The following is a 22,541-nucleotide window of genomic DNA, read 5'->3' as shown; positions in this document are numbered from 1 at the left end:
TAAAAGAGTTTTCCTAAATCATCCACGGTTGCATTAATGGCATGTGTTGGCTACTGAAATGGCGCAGGTTTTGGGGAATGAGCTTAAATTGGTATGCTCTTCCGATGTATTCCTGTTGCCTTTGACCTGCTGGCTGGGACTGAAAAGGCAGTTAAACCTACTGAAGGGAATCAGTTGGAGGTGAAGAGGGAATGGAGAATAACAGAACAGAATAACAGAGTTAGAAGGGACCCTGGAGGCCTTCTAGTCCAGCCCACTGTTCAGGAAACCGTATAACGTTTTAGACAAATTGTCCAATCTCTTCCTAAAAATCTCCAGTGTTCTTAAGATGAGCATTCACAGGCAAGCTACTCCACTGATTAACTGTTCCAACGGCAAGGAAATTTCTCCTTAGTTCTACGTTGCTTCTCTCCTTGACTAGTTTCCATCCATTGCTTCTTGTCCTGCCTTCAGGTGCTTTGGAGAATAGCTTGACTCCTTTTTCTTTGTGGCAGTCTCTTAAATAGGGGAACACTGCTACCATGTCACCCCTAGTCCTTATTTTTATTAAACTAGAAATACCCAATTCCAGAAACCGTTCTTTGTATGTTTTAGCCTAATAATATAAATTATAATCTTCTGGGCTGGCTAACCACAATAAACGGAACGGGAATGCAGTAGCTCACCTAAAAATCCTTCTTCATCCACTATGACCGTGTAGTCTTCCGGCGTCTCAGTCAGGCTGAAAAATTTGCACCTGGAAGAGAAAAAAAAAAGGCATGTTTAGCTCCCAGCCAACCATCAAGATTAATGGATGATTAATTTAGAAACCACTCTCTCCAAATTTACCTGTTTATTAGATATTTACCCTTCCTTTATTTTTGTATAAGTAACCAAAGGTAGTTGAACATGTATAATACTCTTTCCTCCATTTTCCCCCTACAAGAACCCTGTGAGGTAGGTTGGGCTGAGAGAGAGTAACGGGCTCAAAGTCATCCAGTTGGCTTTCATTCAAAAGAACTCAGTGGAACCTTTGTTCTTATAGATGACCTCATAGTTCAAGGGTCTTCAAACTTGGCAAGTTTAAGACTTGTGGACTTCAACTCCCAGAATTCCTCAGTTAACATGATTGGAGGAGGAATTCTTGGAGTCCACAAGTCTTAAAGCTGTCATGTTTGAAGACCCCTGTCATAGTTACAGCCTATGCCTTCCTGTGATGGATATTTATTTGAGAGTAAATTCCAAGAAAGGGACATGAGATACAGTCCTGACTATACTTGTATAATATGAGGCTGCAAGTTTTTTTTGTGTGTGTGTGCGTGTGTGTGCGCGCGCGCCTTTAAGTCAGTTTTCATTGTGAATGCCTGGACCAGTTCCCTGCAGTTTTCTTGGCAGGATTTCAGAAATGGTTTGCTATTGCCTGCTTCCATGGAAAAGAATCAAGTTACCTCTAAAGTAACTCTGCAACAGATTATTTTCTTACAAGTGCACCTTCAAAAGACCATGGTGGTGCAGTGGTTAGAATGCAGTATTGCAGGCTAACTCTGCCCACAACCTGGAGTTCGATCCTGATGGGCTCAGGGTTGGCTCAGCCTTCCATCCTTCCAAGGTCGGTAAAATGAGGACCCAGATTGTTGGGGGTGATATGCTGACTCTGTAAACCACTTAGAGAGGACTGTAAAGCACTGTGAAGCAGTAAATAAGTCTAAGTACTATTGCTGTTTAAGAACACATTTAAGCAAATTCCAGCTAGCTATTATTCCAAAAAGAGAGAGAGTGAGTGAGTAATGGCACTGCTGCAACTGGATGGAGAAACGGGATGCAAGCTCAGATTTGCATAAAATTAGCAATATGGTAATAAGTACAGATAGGTGGTAGAATCTTGCTGATGTCCTGGTCCCACTCCATGAACTTCATAAAACAATGCAATTGAAAATCCATTCCATTTACAGGGCTAGCAAGAACTTGATACCATGACAAAACCTATGAATAGGATGTCTCTACGGGTCTAAGGCAGGGCTGGATCAGCATTGTAGTTGTCCTTTGCCAGCTGGGCGGGGGGGGAAGTGTGGGGGGGGTGTAGACAGGATGGATATCTCCTGTAGCACTCTGTCAGCTGAAAACAAACCGTGTGGGGGTGTCGCACACATTTTTGGCTGGTAGAGTGCTGCAGGAGCAGCCAGTTTTGGCTGGCAGAGGCATTGCGGGCCAGTCCTTTGATATTTCCAGATTTAAGCACCCAGCGGTCCGGATCCAGCCTGCGTGCCTTGAGTTTGACACCCCTGGTCTAAAGGGTTTATGTGAAGGTGACCCTTTGCCCACATTCTTCTAGACATCTAAACCTCAGCTTCTTCTAATGGTTGCCATATTGGGGAACTGATTGTAGAACTATTACACATTGGCTCAGGAATTGATAAAACACTGGAGTAACAAAACAACCACTTCACACACATGCACGGCACAACATAGGAGAACAAACCCATCGGGACAAGATTCAGCAGTCCCTCTGCATTTGAAAGACAAAGGTCACCCTTCTGAAGACAGCCAAGTCGACATTCTGGACAGAGAGGACCACTGGTTTGAAAGAGGGGTCAAAGAGGCCATCTACATCAAGACTGAGCAGCCTCTTTTCAACAGAGAGGGGAGGGATATGATGCCCCCTATCTCCTGCTTACAACACAGTCCTTTAGCAGTTCCAAGAAGGTTCCACATCCATTTGCATTATTCAGGTGACCCTGAGGGCACAGATAAACCTCTAAGTGGCCTCAGTGACTCTCAGGAAGAGTGCTAAGGACCAGACCACAAGGAATAGAAATCCTCCCATTCTCTACCATTCAGTCAGAACTGAAGACGTTTCTTGGGTGAGTAGTGAAACGTCTTCAAGCAAAACCAAAGAAAATCCATTTGCCTTTTGAAAAAAGCACCTTTGGGATAAAAGCCAACTTTCTCCTCACTTGGAAGGTAATGCCTACCGTCCTTGAACCTGCAAGCTTTTCTTTCTTTTTTTTTTTAGAAGGTGAGACTAACTTGATGAACTTCCCAGACACCATTAGCTCTAATGAACTCTGAACTGCTGGTGAATCACTCCCAATCACCCCATCAAAGAAGATGCCCGCACACCTGCCCTCACCATACACAATTGCTTCCCTCCCTTTGCCATAATGGCAAACACTGCGCAAAAGCTTTTCTTTTCCTTTTCGATTAAGAATTTCCCAATTGCTCCTGCAAGACACAGAAACTCATTTTACAAGGTTCAGCAAGAAGTCACTCTTGGGCCACAGAACTGTCATAAAAGCAGGCAGACATAGCAAAACAAAATATCACCAAGATGATGAGCAGGGCAAGGCCTCATGAAAATCTTGAATTAGATAGATAGATGCTATTGTGCTGGCCCCAGCATGGCCAAAAAAAATGTGGATATCTCCTAGGTGTTTTTATTTTCTTTCTAGACCACTTGCCCTTAAAAACATTTCAAGGTGGTCCACCATAAATCTGTAAAACAGAGATTAAAACCATTCGTAAAAGCATGTATTGTGACCCTTTACAAATGTACAATGGTTATAAATGTAAAAAATGGTCATAAGTAACTTTTTTCAATGCCCTTGTAACTTTGAACAGTCACTAAGCGAACTGTTGTAAGTCAAGGACTACCTGTACTGAATGGGATTTCACCTGGACTAAGTACAGGTAGTCCTCGACTTATGACCACAACTGTGCCCCAAATTTGTGTTGCTAAGCAAGACAGTTAAGTGAATTTTGCCCCATTTCACATTCTTTCTTGCCACAGCTATTAAGTGAATCATTGTCAACTCATAAAATATTTTGTATACAAGTTTTAAAGTTGTCAACAGAAAGAAAAGGGGGGGGGAGTTTCAAAGAGCAGGCAGCAGTGTGGAATCAAAAGCACATTCCATTCATATTTTCTTCAGAGACTGATTAGATGACTGAAGCTTCTGCCATGCAAATATCTAACTGGAGAGCATGATTGATGACTCTTGGCTATGGATGTGTTTCCTTGGATGATACACCCAGAGGGGTGGGGGGAAAAGCAGGATCAAGGGTCACAGTGAATTACATATCTCAGAGTCGGGTACGCCCAAGCTAATGTCGGTATGTTAATTTCTAATAAATCCTTTCAAGTTTTGGAAGTGTGGCTCAAGGCTCATGATTTAATTGGAGTAACTGCCGGAATCCTGACAGATAACACGGTTGTTAAGTGAATCTGGCTTCCCCATTGACTCTGCTTCTCAGAAGGTCATAAAAGGTTATCACAGGATGCCGGGACACTGCAGCCATTATAATTATGAGCCAGTTTTGCCAAGTGTCCAAATTTTGATCATGTGACCACACGGATACTGCAGCGATTATAAGTCATAAATGTGAAAAACAGTCATAAGTCACTTTTTTTCAGTGCCATTGTAACTTCAAATGGTCAAACAAACTATTATAAGTCGAGGACTACCTGTAATAGATTTTGGCTTAATTAGCTTGTTTTAGAAAGCAGAAGCTAGCCTCAATATACTAAATGAGATTTAACCTGGACTTAGTAAAGTTCTACAGCCTTAATCACCACCCTTAGTTATAGCAAAGAAGGATTTCCTGTTTTCAACCAGAGCAGGAGAAACTAGAGTTACAGAGGATGCGCAAGAAAAATATGAGAAATGAATACACCGATGAACTTTACATCCCTACCAGAACAAAGGTTTGTAGGAAAGAAACGCTTATGAGTTCAGCTACCATCTGAAGGTCAGCAGTTCCTTCAGTTTTAAGGCATAGCTTCATTCCTTGAATAATAAAACACTACAAAAACAATGGAAGCATTTGTACACCCAAATATTGGTAAAATGGGAACTATTGTTAGATATAAGGATATATTAAATGAAAAGGGTGAGCTCAAAACCAAACAAAAACTGAACAAACAAAGAATCAATATGGATTGGTACTCATATATGCAAATACAATCAAGATATGAAAAAGATGTAAAAGAGGAAGCTATTTATAAGGAATTGACAGAGCTGGATAAAATACTAACAGGAACAGAAGATGAATTGATTAAAAAATTGTATTGCTATTTACTAGTTGTTAAACTAGAAGAAGAACAAGTAAAGGAAACAATGATAGCATGGGCAAAAAAATTTGGGTACACGATAGAATTAGATAAGTGGCAGAAAATATGAGAAAGAAATTATAAATTAACAATATCGACAGCATATAAAGAAAACTTGTATAAGATGTTTTACAGATGGCACTTTGCACCAGCAAAATGGCAGACTTCCGGTTTGTCGGCCGCAGCGGCAGGGATTCGCGAAGCTGCGCGATCCCTGCTGCGCTAGCCACTTTTGGGGCTCCGATCCGGACGGTGCGGAGCTAGGCTGCCCTGCAGGGGCAGCTGAAGGTAGGGGATCCGGAGAGGGGTTTGGGGTGTTGCAGACCCCCTCCCGGCCGGCAGAACCCCCTTTTCCCAAGACGGTGCAGCGGCGGTCCGTAATGGCCGCCACAAAGAAGCTGGCAGCCGGGTAAGAATGCGCAGGAGGAAGTGGAGAAAGTTTTTGAAAGGAGAAAGTTTTTCTTGGTTCCTAGGACTCTAAGACATATTTAACAAAATTCCTGAAAAGTATGACTTTCTGAATGATACCTTCTAGAAGAGGAAAAAAGCGGCAGTTTGATGGTGCTGAAAGGAAAGCTTACCCTCTTTTCCTTCAGAATAAATAAGTGAATATTAAGAAACCTATTTTTTTTTTAGGTGAAAACTGGTTTTAAGCGATGAGTGGGAAGAGAGAGGACTAAAAAAAAAATATTTGTATGCTAAGACTTTGTTGGAGGAGATGCCTTAAGGATTTGAAGACTAAAATATATTGCAATAAGATTTTAAGAAACAGATTTGGACTTTCTTTTTCTCTGATTGATACTACCCCAGGAGGAGAAAGTGAGAACTCTGCCTTGGTTTGGACTGATTGATAACTTTGGGACTGTTTCATTTTTTTTTTTGGAATATTCTGGTTGTTGTAAGAAGAAAGAAGGGGAAAAGAAAAGAAAAGATTTATAATGGCTCTTTCTATTGAGGAACTGAGAAAAGATTATGAACAAGCAAAAAAAATGGTAAAGCTGGTTTGAAAGAAGCCTTCCTTTTTTTTAGAAATGGCGCTTATTAACTATCAACAAACATTACAACAGATGAAAACAGCAGAAGAAGAAGAAGGAGAGGAAGCCATTTTTAATAAATTTCAGAACTCGACCAAGAAAGAAGGAAGAGGGAAAGGAAGAGAAATAAAGGACTTAAGATTTAAAAAAACACTTAAGACAGGGAAAAATAAGGTGCAAAATCAATATAATGATAGTAAACAAAAGGGAAAGGAATACGACAGAGAAGGGAAGCCAGTAAGGCAGAGGCTAGAAGAAGGGGGGTAGAAAGGTTTGTTGGGAGAAGAAAGAAAGGGAAAAGATGGAGAAAAGCTACAAAGTTTTGAAATTAAATGGGAAAAAGGAATCTTTTTAAGGATAAAGGATAAAGTATAATTTTTCAAAGAGATTTTGCAAGGTACATAAGATGATATTGTAGTATTGTATTAGAAATAGAAAACTTAAATGGTTTAAGAGTTGATAAGAGATTAAAATGTTGAAATGTTTAATAATGATTGATTTTAAAATTTAATAATATGAGGGAGGTTTAGAATATTGAGTTTTAATTAAAGAGTTTAATAAGATTATGGTATTGATGTTATTATAAAATTTCTATTATAGTATTTGTTTTTAATATTTAGATCTATTGTTTAACTATGTATTTAATTATTCTGGATGTAATGTACCAAGCAAAATCGGATTGGGTATTGGGCATTATTTTAAAGGTTAATTTGATTAATTTAGTGGGGAGATAGAAAGACATCATACTCTGATTAGTGATTTCAGGAGAAACTTCTTTTTTTTATAAGGAGCGAGACAAAGGGACAATAAAGAATGGACAAAAGATACAAATATAATGACTCAAATTAAGATGATTAATTAAGATAGAATTAAGAAGAGTGAAATATGTGGAGAAGTTAATATAGAAGACTTAGAATGGTAAATAAAATAAGTAATGATATGTAAGATGAGCATGAATATAATTGAAGTCCATGAAGAGAGAGATACCTGGGTCCAGGTTACTTTCCAAAAAGATTTTTTTATGTTTTGTGTGTTGTGTGTATATGTTTTTTTTGGGGGGAGAATTAATAAAACCTTGCAGAAATATAGAATGAGAATAATGGTAACTAAGTCAGAAAGAAATAGATGAAATAATAATAATAAAATTGAATAAGAGTAAAGAGAAGTAAAGAGAAATTGGATAAGAGGTTTTTGTATGTTTATATGGAAATGGTTTAAAACAGAATTATAGTTTATCTGACTTGTTAAATTTATAATGGAAAAAGGTTTAAACATGTAATGGATAATGATGATTTGTGTGTTTTGAAAATTAATAAAACTTGTTTTTTTTTAAAAAAGAATTAGATAAGTGGCAGAAAATATGAGAAAGAAATTATAAATTAACAATATCGACAGCATATAAAGAAAACTTGTATAAGATGTTTTACAGATGGCACTTTGCACCAGCAAAACTGGCAAAGATGTTTAAAGATAAATCAGCCAAATGCTAGAAGTGTCACCATGAACCTGGAACATATTACCATATGTGGTGGATATGCATAGAAGCTAAAAGATACTGGACAAGGACACACATGGTTGGAAAAAAATATAAAGAAACATATAGATTTGAAACCCGAAATATTTTTACTGGGGATGGTACCTGAATGTTATAATAAAGAAGAAACATATTTAATTATACATATATTAACAGCAGTTAGGATTGTATTTGCGCAGAATTGGAAAAATGATAAAATACTAGAAGAGGGAAAAGTGATTGAGAAAATATTTGAATGTGCAGAGTTGAATAGATTAATAGTGGAAATTAAAGAAAAAGAAGAAACTGAATATTATATGATATGGGACTTATTTTATAAATGATTAGAAAATAAAATTGAGTAGATACATAGAAATTAGTTAAGATAGTTATAAAGATAATAAATTTTAGAGGAAATGATTTATGATCTACAAAGAAAATGTGATTATTGTTATATTGGTTAAAACATATTATGATTGTTAGCACAAGATATATGTACCCAGTCGACACATTGTATGAATGAAAGATGGAATTATTGTAACTATTTAAAAAAATAAACACTAAAATAAACACTGCAAATCAAGCTATGGAAAAGATCTAGGAAACTTCATAATTTCTTTCATACTTGCTCATATGCAGCTGTGAGCTCTGAGTAAGTACTTGAGAAGCAAACTCTGTTGTTTAAGAAGGTTTCATACATAGGAGGCATCATTGCTTTTGGTAGAACGTATGGCAAAGGGGGACCGTCACACGCTGCTCTCCCCCATCTGCTTTATATCAATAGATCCGACCTCTCATGTGTGACCATTCTTTCTTCTGCTTGCATTCTCAAGAAAAGGCCAAACTGAAGATCACAAACAACTCTTTGTTTTAAGCCTGGACACAAAAGTTAATTTATGAATATGTCTCAGATTTACCTCATCCCATGTTCAGCAATAATGGCTATTGACTCTTAACCTGGTTGACTGTATTGGCTTTAACATTTGGATTTCTATATAAGTAGTGTGTGTGGAATTCAGAGCTAAAAATTGCTTTACCTCTACTGATAATTCCAAGATCGCTCAGGCGAAGTCTGTCATGTAGAGCACATTCTGGATTTGTACATTATTTTAAGTTGGAGATGCACAATTTGAGAAGCCAAGTGGTATAATAGTTAAGGAGTTTGATTGACACCAGAGAGATATAAGTCCATGTCCACCCTCAGCCATGGAAGCTCCTGGGTAAGTTTGGTCCCGACACTCTTATTCAACCTAAGAACGGTTGAGTATAGTACCATGGTATAGTAAAGTTGTTAGTCGAGGAGTGGGGAGACCCATGTTTTAATTCCCTCTCATCTATAGAAGGGCTCTTGTAACTTTGGACCCATCATTCTTTCTCAGACAAACTTCCCACATAGAACTGCAGTGGGAAAAACAACCATCACCAGAAGATGGTATGTGCACCATCTTAAGTACCTGCAAGAAAGATATGATAATTGTCAGATTATTTGAGAGCCATTTTGGTCTAGTGGTTAAGGCAGTAGGCTTGAAATCAGAGATTGAGTTCAAGTTATCCCTTAAGTTATGAATGCCAGCTGGGTGACCTTGGACCAGTCACTCTCTCTCAGCTCAACTTACCTCATAGGGTTGTTGTTATGGGAAAATAGGAGGAGAAAGGTATGGTGGATATGTTTGCTACCTTGAGTTATTTGTAAAAATAATAAACGCAGGACATACATACATATAGTACATATATACATTAATTAAACAACCAAGTTGGAGCTGTAAAATTTGCCTAACAAAGAAAGTATTACATATATTCCTGGAGAGCAATCATTTTATTTTCCTGTAAAGTAAAATGTGCATATGTTTTAAAAATTTTTTGTTCATTTTCCATTAGTAGAAGATATCCCAATGAAGGCTGGCAGAAAGGGAGGGGTGCACAATTTCCAAAACCTGGATTGACAGCACACCTCAGGAAACTGTCCTTCACTTTGTTATAAATAATTTGTTACATTAGCAGACAGCAATTATTAATCCATTATGCATCTTTCAATGAGTGTTTAAAATACATTTCAAATTCCTTTCTCCCTTTTTATATTACCACAATTCACTGGCTGATGTGACAAGTGTTCAAACAGCCCACTTTTTTCCCCTTCCAATGTCTCTAGAAAATAAACATTCTTTTTCCTTTAATGTTCAGATAAACATATTTATGCACACTGCCTAGTTAATGGTGCTGTCAGAGCAGGATTTTGGAGCAGAAATCTGGTATCTGTTTAACAGAGTGAAAAAAAAGGACCCCCCAAATGCAGCCCAGCAAGCTTTCATTTTAATGGTTTCTTAATGTCACTGAAGTACTTATGACCACTATTGGGACCTGAATTTCCATTGCTAAGCAAGGTGGTTATATAGTGAGTTAGACCCAATTTTATGACCTTTTTTTGCCAGAGAATCCCTGCAGTTAATAATAGAACCATCCAGCTTCCCCTGTTGACTTGGGTTTGTCAGAAGCCAGCTGGGAAGTTTGCAAACGGTGATCGTATGATCTGGGATGCTGCAACCATGGAAAATACATGCCAGTTGCCAAGGACCCAAATTTTGATCATATGACCTGGGAATGCTGTGACGGTTGTTAAATGCAAGGGGTGGTTGTAAGTTACATTCTTCAGTGCCGTTATAACTTTGAATGTCACTAAATGAATGCTTGTAAGTTGACGATTACATGCAGATCAAATTCAGATCAATAGAGGAAGCTGGTTTATCAGACTATGGCTTTGGGGTAGCTTTAGTTTAGAAGTTAAACCTATATTTCAAGATAATCTAAGGCAGGGCATGCATTTTTGTTGATAGCTCTCTCATCAATCTTACCATGTTTTCATGACCCAATGTTTTCTCTTGCTAATTCAGACTTCTCTTTGGAGGCAGCCAAACCAAATCATAGTTACAAACACCCCCCAGGTCAAGCTATGTTTTCTCATTGGAACTGGACGACTGGTAGCAAACCACAGTTTGAGTTGGCATTGTGACACATCACATTGAAACTTCACTGCGGCTTGAGATCCAAACAGAATCGTAAAAACCAAAACCAAATCAAGCTAAATTGGAAAACCTCCCCCTGCCCCCAGCCATACAAAATACCCAATTCATTTGCTCTTCCCAAGGCAACAGCTTGGAAGCCACACTGCCCTTTTCAGCCAAATAAGCAACAACAGAGGAAGAGGATAAATTAAAAATAGCTCAAGGGACATGCCAACTGCAGATTAAGACAAATAAACAAGTGGAACTTAACTAATTCTGAGCCAGTCATTTGCAAAAGGTTAAACTACCACATAGGGTACCACCTCTGTAGTGGAATGACTTGTGTGTTAAGTGCACAACCTACACAGGCAGATGTCACTGATACGAAGTCTATGGCACTCAAGTCTACCTACAACCATCAGGTTCTGTCCTTCCTGTAGCCTGTCAAGCCTGAATCACCTTCTCCCTTTACAGACAAACTTTTTTTAAATAAGGTTTTACTGAGTTTTAACAAAACAAATAAAACATCTTATTTGAGTACAGCATGGTTCCAGGTGATCACATTTCTATACAGACACAATTTCATATGCATATTCTTTTTATATATTCAACTTCATATCTTATCACTTTTTCCAACTTTTCACTATTTCTCCCTTTACTTCTCTTAGTTTTATTTTATAGTTATCTCATTTTCTTCTTATTCAATTGTATTTCTTTTGCCTAAATTTCTATATCTTTTTATTCATTATACTTATACTTTCGTCTGTCTTATTTACAATTTCATATATTCTCTTCTAATATTCTTAAAAAGCAAAATTCCCCCTATGATTGCCAATCGGAGTGCAACACTTTAAGTCTTATAGTTATTATCATGTGAAATCTCACTGAACATTAAATTTGTGCATTCTAAAATTATAACATTCAAATTTCTAATATCTATTTTATATCATGTAAATCTCATCATTCAGACTCTGCTTGGTACTTCCCCTTGAAAATGTAAAAATGTAACTTAATTTAGCCATTATCTCTGTGTTTCCTAGCTGAGCAAACACCTTTAATCCTAGTACGTTTCCCCTTTTTCTTTATTTCCTGTTTTTGTCCCTCATAAGTTCTTTCCCTTTCTATCTTCCCCCCCTTTTTCTCATCCCCCTTTTTATACCCTTCTCTCTCTAATTTTCCCTTCTGTAGTTTTCTTTTCTGCTTCTCCTTGCTGTTATACTTCTTTTTCAGACTATTTTTCTTTTTGGCTGTTCCCTTTAATCTCAAATTTTTAACTCCTTTCCCCCTTTTTCTCCTTTTTACCACACTTTGTATTATTTGATCATTGAAAATGGCTTCTTCTTTGTCCCGCCCTTCTTCTTGCTCTTGAAGCTTTTCCTTTTGCTTTTCACAGTTCAGGATCTCCATTTCAAAAAATTCAAATATGAAGCCAAAGGATCTTCCTTCCCTTTCTTCATCTTCTTTCTGTTTTTCAAGACTCATCTTCAATTCCTCCAGGAGTGATGCCATTTTAAACACTTTTGAACAACCACCCGATTGACTTTAAGTAAAAAAAATAAAAAAAACCCAATGTCAAAAACTTTTTTTTAAAATCACCAAATGATCCCAGACTGTTCCTTCTTGTTTCTTTCCTTTCCTTTCCTTTTCCTTTCTGTAGGTTATTGTATCTTTTAATAAGATTTCAGTTACTATGTATCCTCAGGAGCCTTTTCAAAGTTTCACTGTTAATCCTCTTTGTTTTTTCAGGTGGCACTCCATTTTTTCATTATTCCAAGTTCCACCCTTTTGCCTCCATTCTTCTCCTTTTTAGGGCTTTAAAATGACGAAGAAAAAAAATCTTTATTCTCCTTTTGACACTTAGATTTCAGCTTCAAGTTGCCTATTAGTGTCAAAATGAATTAACATAAATTTCTTTCCATACCATTTGGAATTGTCAATATAAAGGTAAAGGGATTTTTAACCTCCTTTTCTCTCTCCTTCGCCACTTAAAAATCTTCTTTCGGAAGTATCCCTCTAAGTACTTTTAAATTCGGGGTACCTTGCTTAGATGTTCTCTGTGTTTAGCCCAGTCTGTCCTGCTTTCCTCTTTGTCTTCCTCCTGCATGATCTTATCCAGTCGGGTTCTTCTTTGAGGTGGCCATTTCTGACCACCGCTACAGCTGCCTTCGGGAAAGGGAGTTTAGACCAGCCAAGGAGGAGAGATGCAGCTCCCCTCCACTCGGCTAGTGATCTCCCCCCTCTTCACCACCTCTACGGGGTGGTTTCAGCCCCGAATCCAAAGGATCGGGGTGCTCCAGCAGCGAGCACGGATCGAAACCGCGCACGATCGTGGATTTCGGTCCATTGCTGAAGAAACCCAAGCTGGAAGAGCCCCTTACAGACAAACTTTGACGGCTTCTTCCTTTTTCATTTCTGCTCCCTGGCCTCTGACTATATAACTTTAAGCATTGCATACACTATGGAAAAGTGCAGGCAGGAAAATACCTTTCCCCCTCTCTTGGATAATGCTACAATACTGAAAGACCTTCAGCGATTCAGAAACAATTTCTTTGTGCACTGCATAACTGATATCATGAAGAGCTGCCAGCTTAGATGACTTTCAAAAGACTAGGAAGACAAGAAGGCCTTCAATGGCCACTTAGCCACTAAAACTTCCTCCACTCTTTAGGGACAGTCTCTCTGTATTAATATTTGCTACAGGCCATCACCGATAATGGAGACTTATTGTCTTCACACTCTACTGTACTTGAGATTCCAAGTTCTCAGTGGATCCTAGACAAAGTTTCTGCATCATCCAGTAACCCTCTCCTGATACTAATCTGTAATAGCTAAAGCTGGAACTGCCATGGGCAAAGATAATGTACTCCTAGTTCCAGAATCTATGGATATACAAGAAAGCCGGTCCAGCTCTCAAAATTTGACCTCTTTTTGAATCTTAACCTGCTCATTTTCCAAAACCTTCCCAACTTGATGGTCCCAATAGTTTTTACTACCTTGAAATCCAAACCTCTGGCAAAGTTGCTAATGAATAATTCTGGCAATTTTGTCATGACTCTGGCTTATAGTCAAGTTTGTGAAGTTTTGCTGCAGCCACTGATTATTATATTATGATTATTGCCTGTCATAAGCCGAATGCCTAAGAATGAAAAGTGGCTTCATACCAAAGTGGGCTATTCTTCTGTGCAGTTTGGCCTATACTTTTCCAGCTAGCTACTATTTTGGATGAGAGTTCTGATCATTCCCAACTATGTTGGTTGAGTATGATGGAAAGTGTAATCCAAGGCACTGGGTGCAATTGGAATGGTTTTCCCATTCTGAACACCCATGGCCTGCCCCTTGCAAAGCATGTGCTCTATGACTTTCCCCCAGATTTCTTCTATTTCCTTAGTGGGAGCATTTGGCCTCTTTACCTCAGGCTGAACTACAGGTATTGCTTGACTTATGGCCATTCGTTTAGTGACGGTTCAAAGTTACAATGGCACTGAAAAAAGTTTTTCACATTTATGACCATTGCAGCATCCCCATGGTTACATGATCAAAATTCAGATGCTTGGCAACTGGCTCATATTTATGACGGTTGCATTGTCCCAGGGTCATGTGGTCAGCATTTGCGATCTTCTAACAAGAAAATTCAATGGAGCAGCTAGATTCACTTAACAACCAGGTTACTAACTGGTTTCTTTTAACAAATGTGGCAAGTATGGTTGAAAAAATGAGGCAAAACTGACTTAAAAATGGTCTTGCTTAGCACTGGAAGTTTTGAGCTCAACTGTCGTTATAGGTTGAGGGACTACCTGTACTGATGGACTGACTATACAGCTCAGCAGGTAAAGCATATTGTTTAACTTTGAGAAGGCCCTAAGTTCAATCTTTGCTTTTTGAAATTAAAAGTATTTTAAAAAGGAAAGTGGGAAAAGACGCTTGTGGTGATCTGACTTAATTCAAGCTCTCTGAGCCAAGTTTCCAGATGTCTCTTACAGAGGGGGGAGAAAAGGAAGATTTCTTTGCATGGAAATAAATAGCAGACTAGTGTCACAGAATCCTGATCGACATGCTCTCCCAACGCAAAAGTACACATACAAAATGAAACATAAAGCTAAACCATTTGTTCCACTTGGCAAGCCTGCTTGGAATGCCAGGCCACGCAAAGAGTTAGTCCTTTCATTGTAAAGACACAGCAACGAAGAGGAGCCAAAAAAGGGACAAATATACCCCGAGTAACTGCAAAGACTTAACGGCTGTCTTCCCACAAACATATTTATTGTGCTGAAGAACCAACAACTACATTTGCAGAACCTGTTTATTTGGGGGTGGGAGGGTAGCTTAATGATGATGAAACACCAGCCTGTTCTGTAAACTCAGAATGAAGTCTGTAACCAAGTTGTATGAATGCCACCAGGCTGTGCAACTGGAATGTTAGCTGTATGCATACACATGCACAGAACTCCCAAATGGTTTGGTTGTGGCTGGCTGAATTTCAAAAGTTGTATTTTTAAAAAGTGCACATCTAAAAGGGGGAAATTGGAGACACTGGGAGTTTGTATGGACTAAGGCAACGATCAATTCCCACCTCCCCAGCTTCAAAACAAACCCAAGAACAGCCAGGATGAATCAGGCAAAAGGTCCATCTAATCACTGCATGGCTTTCCAGAGTGAGCAATCAGATATCACAAGCCAGGGATTAAAGCAGTATTTCAATTCCATTACAAGTTCCCAGCAGAGCTGCTGGGGTAGTTTAAATTTATAACTAGCTTGAGGCATTGCAATCCATATCCATCTGGGTTAAAATGTTTAGGACATTGCTTTGTTCAAAATGTGAGGTCCTCAGTTTTTCAAGAGGGAACTCTACAACAGATAGTGCCTTAACCCAGCAGTGTTAACCTCTTACCTCCAGTAATCCTTAGTGTATCCTATGGCTGCAAGTTCCACAGGTTAATCATGATTCACACTTTCTTTTCTTCTCTGGTTCTTTCTCATGAATTCCATCAGATAACTCCAAGGGTTGTGGGAAATACTATCTCTCTGCCTATCTTAATTAGCTATTTACTCCTTTTGCAAACTTCCAACAAGTCTCCAAAGCATTACAAAAATGCTTCAGCTATTTTTCAAAGGAATCATCTTACACAGCTTGGCAGAAGTAGCCTGGTATAGGCATACATATTTGGTATTTTGGTCTGGCTTGGATTCAAAACAAAGCCATTCCTGACCATTTATGATTATGTGTCATCAAGAACGTGTTAACTCTTAATGATTTCTCCATGATGATCAATCCCCAACTTGGTCCTTCAGAGCAGAGATGGGTGAACAGCTGGAAGACCTGAAGGACTAGGTTGGAATAGATCCTCCTGGAGAAAAATTACTGATGTGGTTGCCAAGAGTTGACACTGACTTGATAGCATATAATCAATCAATCAATCAACCAATTTGCTCCTTATCCAACATCTTCATAGTTACACTGCATTGGCTCTTATGCTTGATTTAGAGTTGCTCACAACTGTGTGTTGGCAATGCTGCATACCTTAGCTGCAAAGGGCTTGATGAGTAAGCCTAGGTAAGGAATAATCTAGCAAGGAATAACATTAAAGGAAGATACGGCTGAAGGATCTGACCTCACTTGTATTACTTGGAGGACCCTGAACAGGTTGAGAGTTGGAGTTCCTAAATGTAAAATGAATGTGCTGAAGTAGAAGTTCTTAGCAGAAGACAATATGCTATGTGATTGTAGAGAGACACAGAGCCCAGCCCATCTGCTGGTATGTTGGCTACTACCAGAAACATGTACTGATAATGGACATATTTTGGGCAATGATAAAGCCAAAAAGGTGGCTTCATTGTGGCAGTTTAAAGTTTGATCTAGAGGAGGAGGAGGAGGAGACTTAGGTTGCAGATAGCTGCAGATGGGCTGATGAGCATACCTCAGCTGTGCATTGTGCAGAGGTACACATCCTGCATGCTGATTGGTTGATGAAACTTCCCGCCCCATGCTTTGCGGTTTGAGCTCCCCCTACTCATAATGAACATTCATAGATGTATAAATGCAACAGCAATGCAACCGTCTCCAAATGACAGATGCTACATTTCCTGATGTTCAGCGACAAGAGAATTTTAATGCATGTTTTAGGCTGGGAGCATAAGACTGGCTCAAAGTCACCCAGGTAGCTCATGAGTGGAACTAAAACTGTGCTTTTCCAACTCTAATCCAGCAGTTTAACCACTATATCACATCAGCTCCAATCATAGTCCAGCATCATCTGGAGAAGCATTATCTCCCCAATTTGCGTTCAATGCTAACATAAAAAATGGCATCCTTTAACTCTGAAGTGAGTTTCTGGTAAAACCCTTGAACATCTCATATCTAGGACAGGTTTATGCATACCAACATCATCAACCATATCAGAATGAGATCTGGGAATTATATGCAATATACTTTTCATACAGAAGTGGGGTAAAATATAGTTCAGCATCACCTATGATACTTAGTAATAGTTCTCTGGCAACTAAAATCCTTCAGGCTGAAATCTCTTCAAATGTAAAACCAGGATCTAAAGCATGAGAAATGCTACTGAAGTATAGATCTCCTTATGCTTCCTGTTTCAATGCATTATTTACTCAAAGGTAATTTTTTTTAAAAAAAAGCAGGGTCATATGCTAAGAGGCAGCATTCATGAAATACATTACAACATATTTTCATAGTAAAAAGCAAAATATTTATTTCAAGCTGAGCTTTCCAAAGTGATGCTCATGTCACTTAAAATACCTTTCTTAATATCTGCAAGCCTCCATGGATCCTTGTTGATTAAAGTGGTCATGCTCCAAAATGAATGTCTAAATTGTAGCTGCCATTTTTATTTTTCCAGAAAAAATAAAAGACCACAGAAACATTAATGGAAGATAAAAATGAACGTGCCGCAGGTCAGAATGAAAGGAAAATTACTTTGGGAAAAAGTAGCATGTGTCTGTAAAAGGGGGAAAAGAAGAGAAAATGATGAGTTCAACAGATCTTCTTCATGATTGTTCAAAGTTACAACAGCACTTAAAAAAAGTGACATGACCATTTTTCAAACTTATGACTGTTGCAGTATCCCCATGGTCATGTGATTTATATTCAGATGCTTGACAATTGACATTTATGACAGTCGCAGTGTCCCAGAGTCATGTGATCCTGTTTTGCAACCTTCTTATAAGCAAAGACAATGGGGAAACCAGATTCACTTAACAACCGTGTTACTAATTTAACAACTGCAGTGATGTGGCAAGAAAAGTTGTTAAAACTCACACAACAAATTTCTCACTTCGCAACATCAATTTTTGGCTCAATTGTGGTTGTAAGTTGAGGACTACCTGTACACAAGCCTTCTGGGAAGACCTTTAGCTCACCTATTTATTTTTTTCCTTGTAGGAAATGGTTGTTTTGTGGCTCAGCACATGCAATATGGCAGCCATTTTGTGAAAAAAGAACCCACCTGGGTGGCAGACATTTTATGATACATGCTCAATGCTATCACCATCTATGACACTTAATATGCTAGTGTATTTATCGCATGTTTATGCTACCCATTGATAGTTCTCAGAGTGGTGAGCAATCCAGCAAAATATGTTATTAAAAAAATAAAAAAAATATTTTAAAACAGCAGAGAGAATAGCGCAATAGGAATTCAGGAACATCAAATGTTTGCCAATGACTAAAATGTATCCACCAGCTCCAAAGAATAAATAAAATAATCAGCTAAGAATCACACAGCTGCACAAAAAACATTCTCAAAAAATGCCTGAAGGAGAATTGTTTTAAGAAAAAACCTGATCCACTTAGGAGCCTATAACTGAGAAGAAGAATAAGAGATCAGTCTCTTATGCCCCATCAGTTGAACTGATCTGATTAGTGGGCATTTAAGCAAGTATTTTAAAGCAGATCTTAAGGGGAAACAAGGCTCAAATTGACTTCATTTTTGGAAATAAACTCTCCAAATCAAGTTTGATTCCTGGAGACTTGATAGAAACTCCAAATAATTTCTTAATGTTTTAATGTTAATGTCTGTAATTTTCTCGGATTTAAAAAAATCCTATTCTAATCTATAGACCTAAGATAGGTCTATAGTACAGTACTATTACAGTACAGATAGTCCTTAGAACCACGACTGATCCCCAAATTTCAGTTGCTAAGTGAGAAGTTTGTCAAGTGAATTTTGCCCCATTTTATGAACTTTCTTGGCACATTTGTTAAGTGAGTTACTGCAGTTATTAAGTTAGTAATATGGTTGTTAAGTGAATCTGGCTTCCCCATGGACTTCGCTTGTCAGAAGGTCGCAAAAGGGGATGACATGACTTTGCACATTGCAACTGACATAAATATGAATCAGTTGGCAAGCATCTAAATTTTGATTACCTGACCATGGAAATGCTGCAACCTTTTTAAGTGTGAAAAATGGTCATGGCACTTCTTTCAGTGGTGATGTTCAAACTGCCACTAAACAAATTGTTGTAAGTCGAGGACTATCTGTATCCCATCCAAGTACTAACCAGAATCGATCCTGCTTAGCTACTGAGCCCTGGTTGGCCAGGTGTTTCCATCTGCTTACAAGTTAGCTCTTTAGATACCTGGATAGCTACCCTCTGGGATGAGAAGTTGGGTGGCACATACATTCAATAAATTATTATTATTGCACTTTTTACAACGTTGCCCTATGGTCATATGCTGCATTCTGCTGAAGCTCCTCTGAAATTAGTCACTGTAGGAGGCAGAGGTACAAAAAGGCAGAGTATTTGTTTTGTCTGTGGAAAATATCATCTTGGATTCCTGGAATCTCTCTACAGATCTGAGGAAAAAAATAATTATGCCTGAACTCTGCAGTGTGAAAACAAACATAAATCTTGTTTGGATTTCAATTTTTTTCTGGATGCTCCTCTGTCCTCAACAGCACCATCTAGAGCAGGAAGCTGAATTTTGCATCCTAGTCAGTCCTAAACATACATTTAGATCAGAGGTCTTCAAACTTGGCAACTGTAAGACTTGTGAACTTCAACTGGCTGGAGAATTCTGGGAGTTGAAGTCCACAAGTTTTAAAGTTTCCAAGTTTGGGGACCCCTGATTTAGATCCTTGTGAAATTCAAAATTTAAAATTGCAGTGTTACAGATTTAAGAAAGATGTTTGTGTATTGAGAAAGCTTGAATCTTACTGAGTCTAAAGACGTTTATTTATTGCAGCCTAAACATTCACAGATTGAAATATGAAATGTTTATTTGAAACTATTTCTTTTGAAAAGGAAGGTAATTTAAAAATATTATGTAGTTTGAACTTTCTTGAACTTAACAAGTAAGAAACTAGCTGTTGCTGAGTAATGAACATACCAGTTACAAGTGAGCCCTTCAGAATATTATGACATCAACCAAATGCTGTTAAAAATATTCACAAAATAATGTTTTCTAAGATGGTATTTTGAATACATATATGCCAACCGGAGAATGGGTGCCTTGGCATCAAGAAAAGGAGATTCTTATTCACATAAATTTTGAATATGCTGGTTCACTCACATGATGGTACACTTAGAAATAAGGGCTGTGATTTAAATGGGAAGGCGTGATACTTTGTAAGAATAGACTTACAAAGTCTACAGTTGTATACTGCACACACTGGGTGCTAAGGTCAATGGGGAATGTCAAGCCCCATGGTGCTTTCTTTCCTTATAATCCTTTATCTTCCTATTGAATTTTCTACAATCATAAAGGTGTTTTTTCAGGAGACAACTGTATTTTCAACCATGACCTGGATGACTGAGAACCTCCACAGATTTCCACAGTCCTACTTTCAAACACAGATAGTCGTTGACTTATGACCATTTGTTTAACAACCATTAGAAGTTATAATAGCACTGAAAAAAGTTATTTAGGACATTGCAACATCTCCATGGTCAGGTGTTCAAAATTTGGGAACTTGACAACTGACATGTACTTAGACAGTTGTAGCTTCCCAAGGTCACATGGATCAACATTTATGATCTTCCCAGGGGCTTCCAACAAGCAAAGTCGATAAGGGAAGCTAGATTGACTTAACAATCATTGCAAAAACGTCATAAAACCAGGTGCCATTCACTTAATCTCATTGTTTAGCAACAGAGATTTTTGTTCCAATTGTGGTCATAAGTCAAGGACTACCCATATGACAGTCCTTCCTAGTCTGGTGCCCTCTAGATGTATTGGGACTCCAACTCTCAATTTCTGTAGACAAATAGGAAAGCTGGAGGTAGCAGTCCAAACATCTGGGACCACCAGTTTGGGGAAGGTTGACTCTTCTGTGTAATGTTATCTCTCATCTATTATGTGTATTGCCCAGACAGAATTTAATATTCACTGCTTTACTTAGAATGGACTAAAAAAGTGAACAACAATGGTTGGGTGATGTACAAACTTAATTAATAACAGCAACTGTTTAGGGTCAATGTTATACACAAAAAGTAAGGTTCTTCCCATATACATGCACAGTCATAAATATGTGGAAAATCTTTGGAGAATTTCTATTTCAACCACTTTAACAGAACAACAGAGGTGGAAGGGACCTTGGAGGTCTTCTAGTCCAACTCCCTGCTCAAGCAGGAAACCCTATATCATTTCAGACAAATGGTTGTTCAATCTCTTCTTAAAAACCTCCAGTGTTGGAGCACCCACAACTTCAATGCAAGAAATCCAGAGCACAAGAGATCGGAAACTTCAGAGTTTCCAAGTGTTCTACTACATATCCCAACAGCCTCAGCTGACAAGGCCAATGGGCAGGAATAATGGGAGGTGCAGTATTTGGAGGGCCATGGTTTACCCAACTGAGTTCTAACACCCTGGCCACAGAATTGTCCAGGCTTTGAAGTTAAGCACTTCTTCTAGGCCAGGGTTTCTGTTGCTAAATTACTTTTAGCATTAAGAAATTTCTCTCAGATTTAACTCAGATGTGTCCACCACCTATGTATAATTTACACCCATCAGATCTGGGACAGGAGATAGTGTGTCTCTGCCTCTTTAATGACAGCCGTTTCAATCCAAAACAATCGAAATCCCTGCCTGTTTTCCCACATTTTCTCTTTCCAAGGTAAAACACAGATTTCCACTTTACTTCATCACACTGACAGCCAATACCATCCAACAGTTGGGACACTGGCGACTAGCAGCAGACCCAAACATTTTGAAAAGGTTTACCAAAGATCCAACATAAACTCTAAAACGGGGTGTTGGCTGGCTGCAAACTTCATCATCCTTAATCCTGCCAAGCCTTTTTTTGTCTTTGCTAATATTTTTCTTACTTACCAAGTCAAGCAATTCAATTGGCTGCATTTAACAAAGCCAAGCAGTCGAAAGAATAAATAAATACATAAATCCAGATCTTGCCTGCCAAGCAAGAGAAGATAACGGCCTCTGAGACATGCTTCATTTCTTTTTGGTAGAAATCAGGGTATTTATTTCTGCATGTACCCTTGCAGCTTCTCATTCCCTGCTTAATCACATTAAATGCAACTGGCATTGTATCAATCGTGTGCAATAAAAACTTAACATGCCCAACTATCTATTCATACTTTTTTGCTATTGGGTATGGGACAATTATATGGGCAACATTTTCTTGAATAGATATAATTAAGAATTCAAAAGTTATTTAAGACTGTGAGGTCCTTGGTGCTGAGCTTGGTTGGGAGTTTTTTTGCAGACATTTCATTACCAAACTATGTAATATCATCAGTGCTTTGTAGTTAGTGCTACCAATTATTTAAGAGTTGTAATGAAAAAATTAAGAGTATCATTCTGCTTGCAACCTCAAATCTGTTTACTCAAAAGCTGATTTCACCTGATTCAATGGAAATTTACGCTCTAATACAGTGTTTCTTGATCTCAACAACTGTTAAGATCTGTGGATTTCAACTCCAGAATGGAATTG

At 38.3% G+C, this 22,541-nt stretch overlaps 1 protein-coding gene across 1 annotated transcript in view; it reads right to left on the bottom strand.

Annotated features, from left to right (window-relative positions):
* CASTOR2 (cytosolic arginine sensor for mTORC1 subunit 2) overlaps nt 1-22,541 on the bottom strand; it is a 103,818-nt gene that overhangs the window by 67,094 nt on the left and 14,183 nt on the right. Inside the window, exon 2 of the mRNA XM_026672359.2 lies at nt 666-736. Within this exon, the coding sequence (XP_026528144.1) occupies nt 666-736 (71 nt within the window). The remainder of the gene's footprint in view (nt 1-665; nt 737-22,541) is intronic.

The sequence above is a fragment of the Notechis scutatus genome, chromosome 1 (genome assembly GCF_049901735.1).
Source record: "Notechis scutatus isolate UNSWTSFEM ecotype Mainland chromosome 1, rNotScu1.2, whole genome shotgun sequence".
Classification (NCBI taxonomy): domain Eukaryota; kingdom Metazoa; phylum Chordata; class Lepidosauria; order Squamata; family Elapidae; genus Notechis; species Notechis scutatus.
The sequence above is the reverse complement of the archived record's forward strand: the minus strand, read 5'-3'. Positions and strand labels throughout refer to the sequence as shown.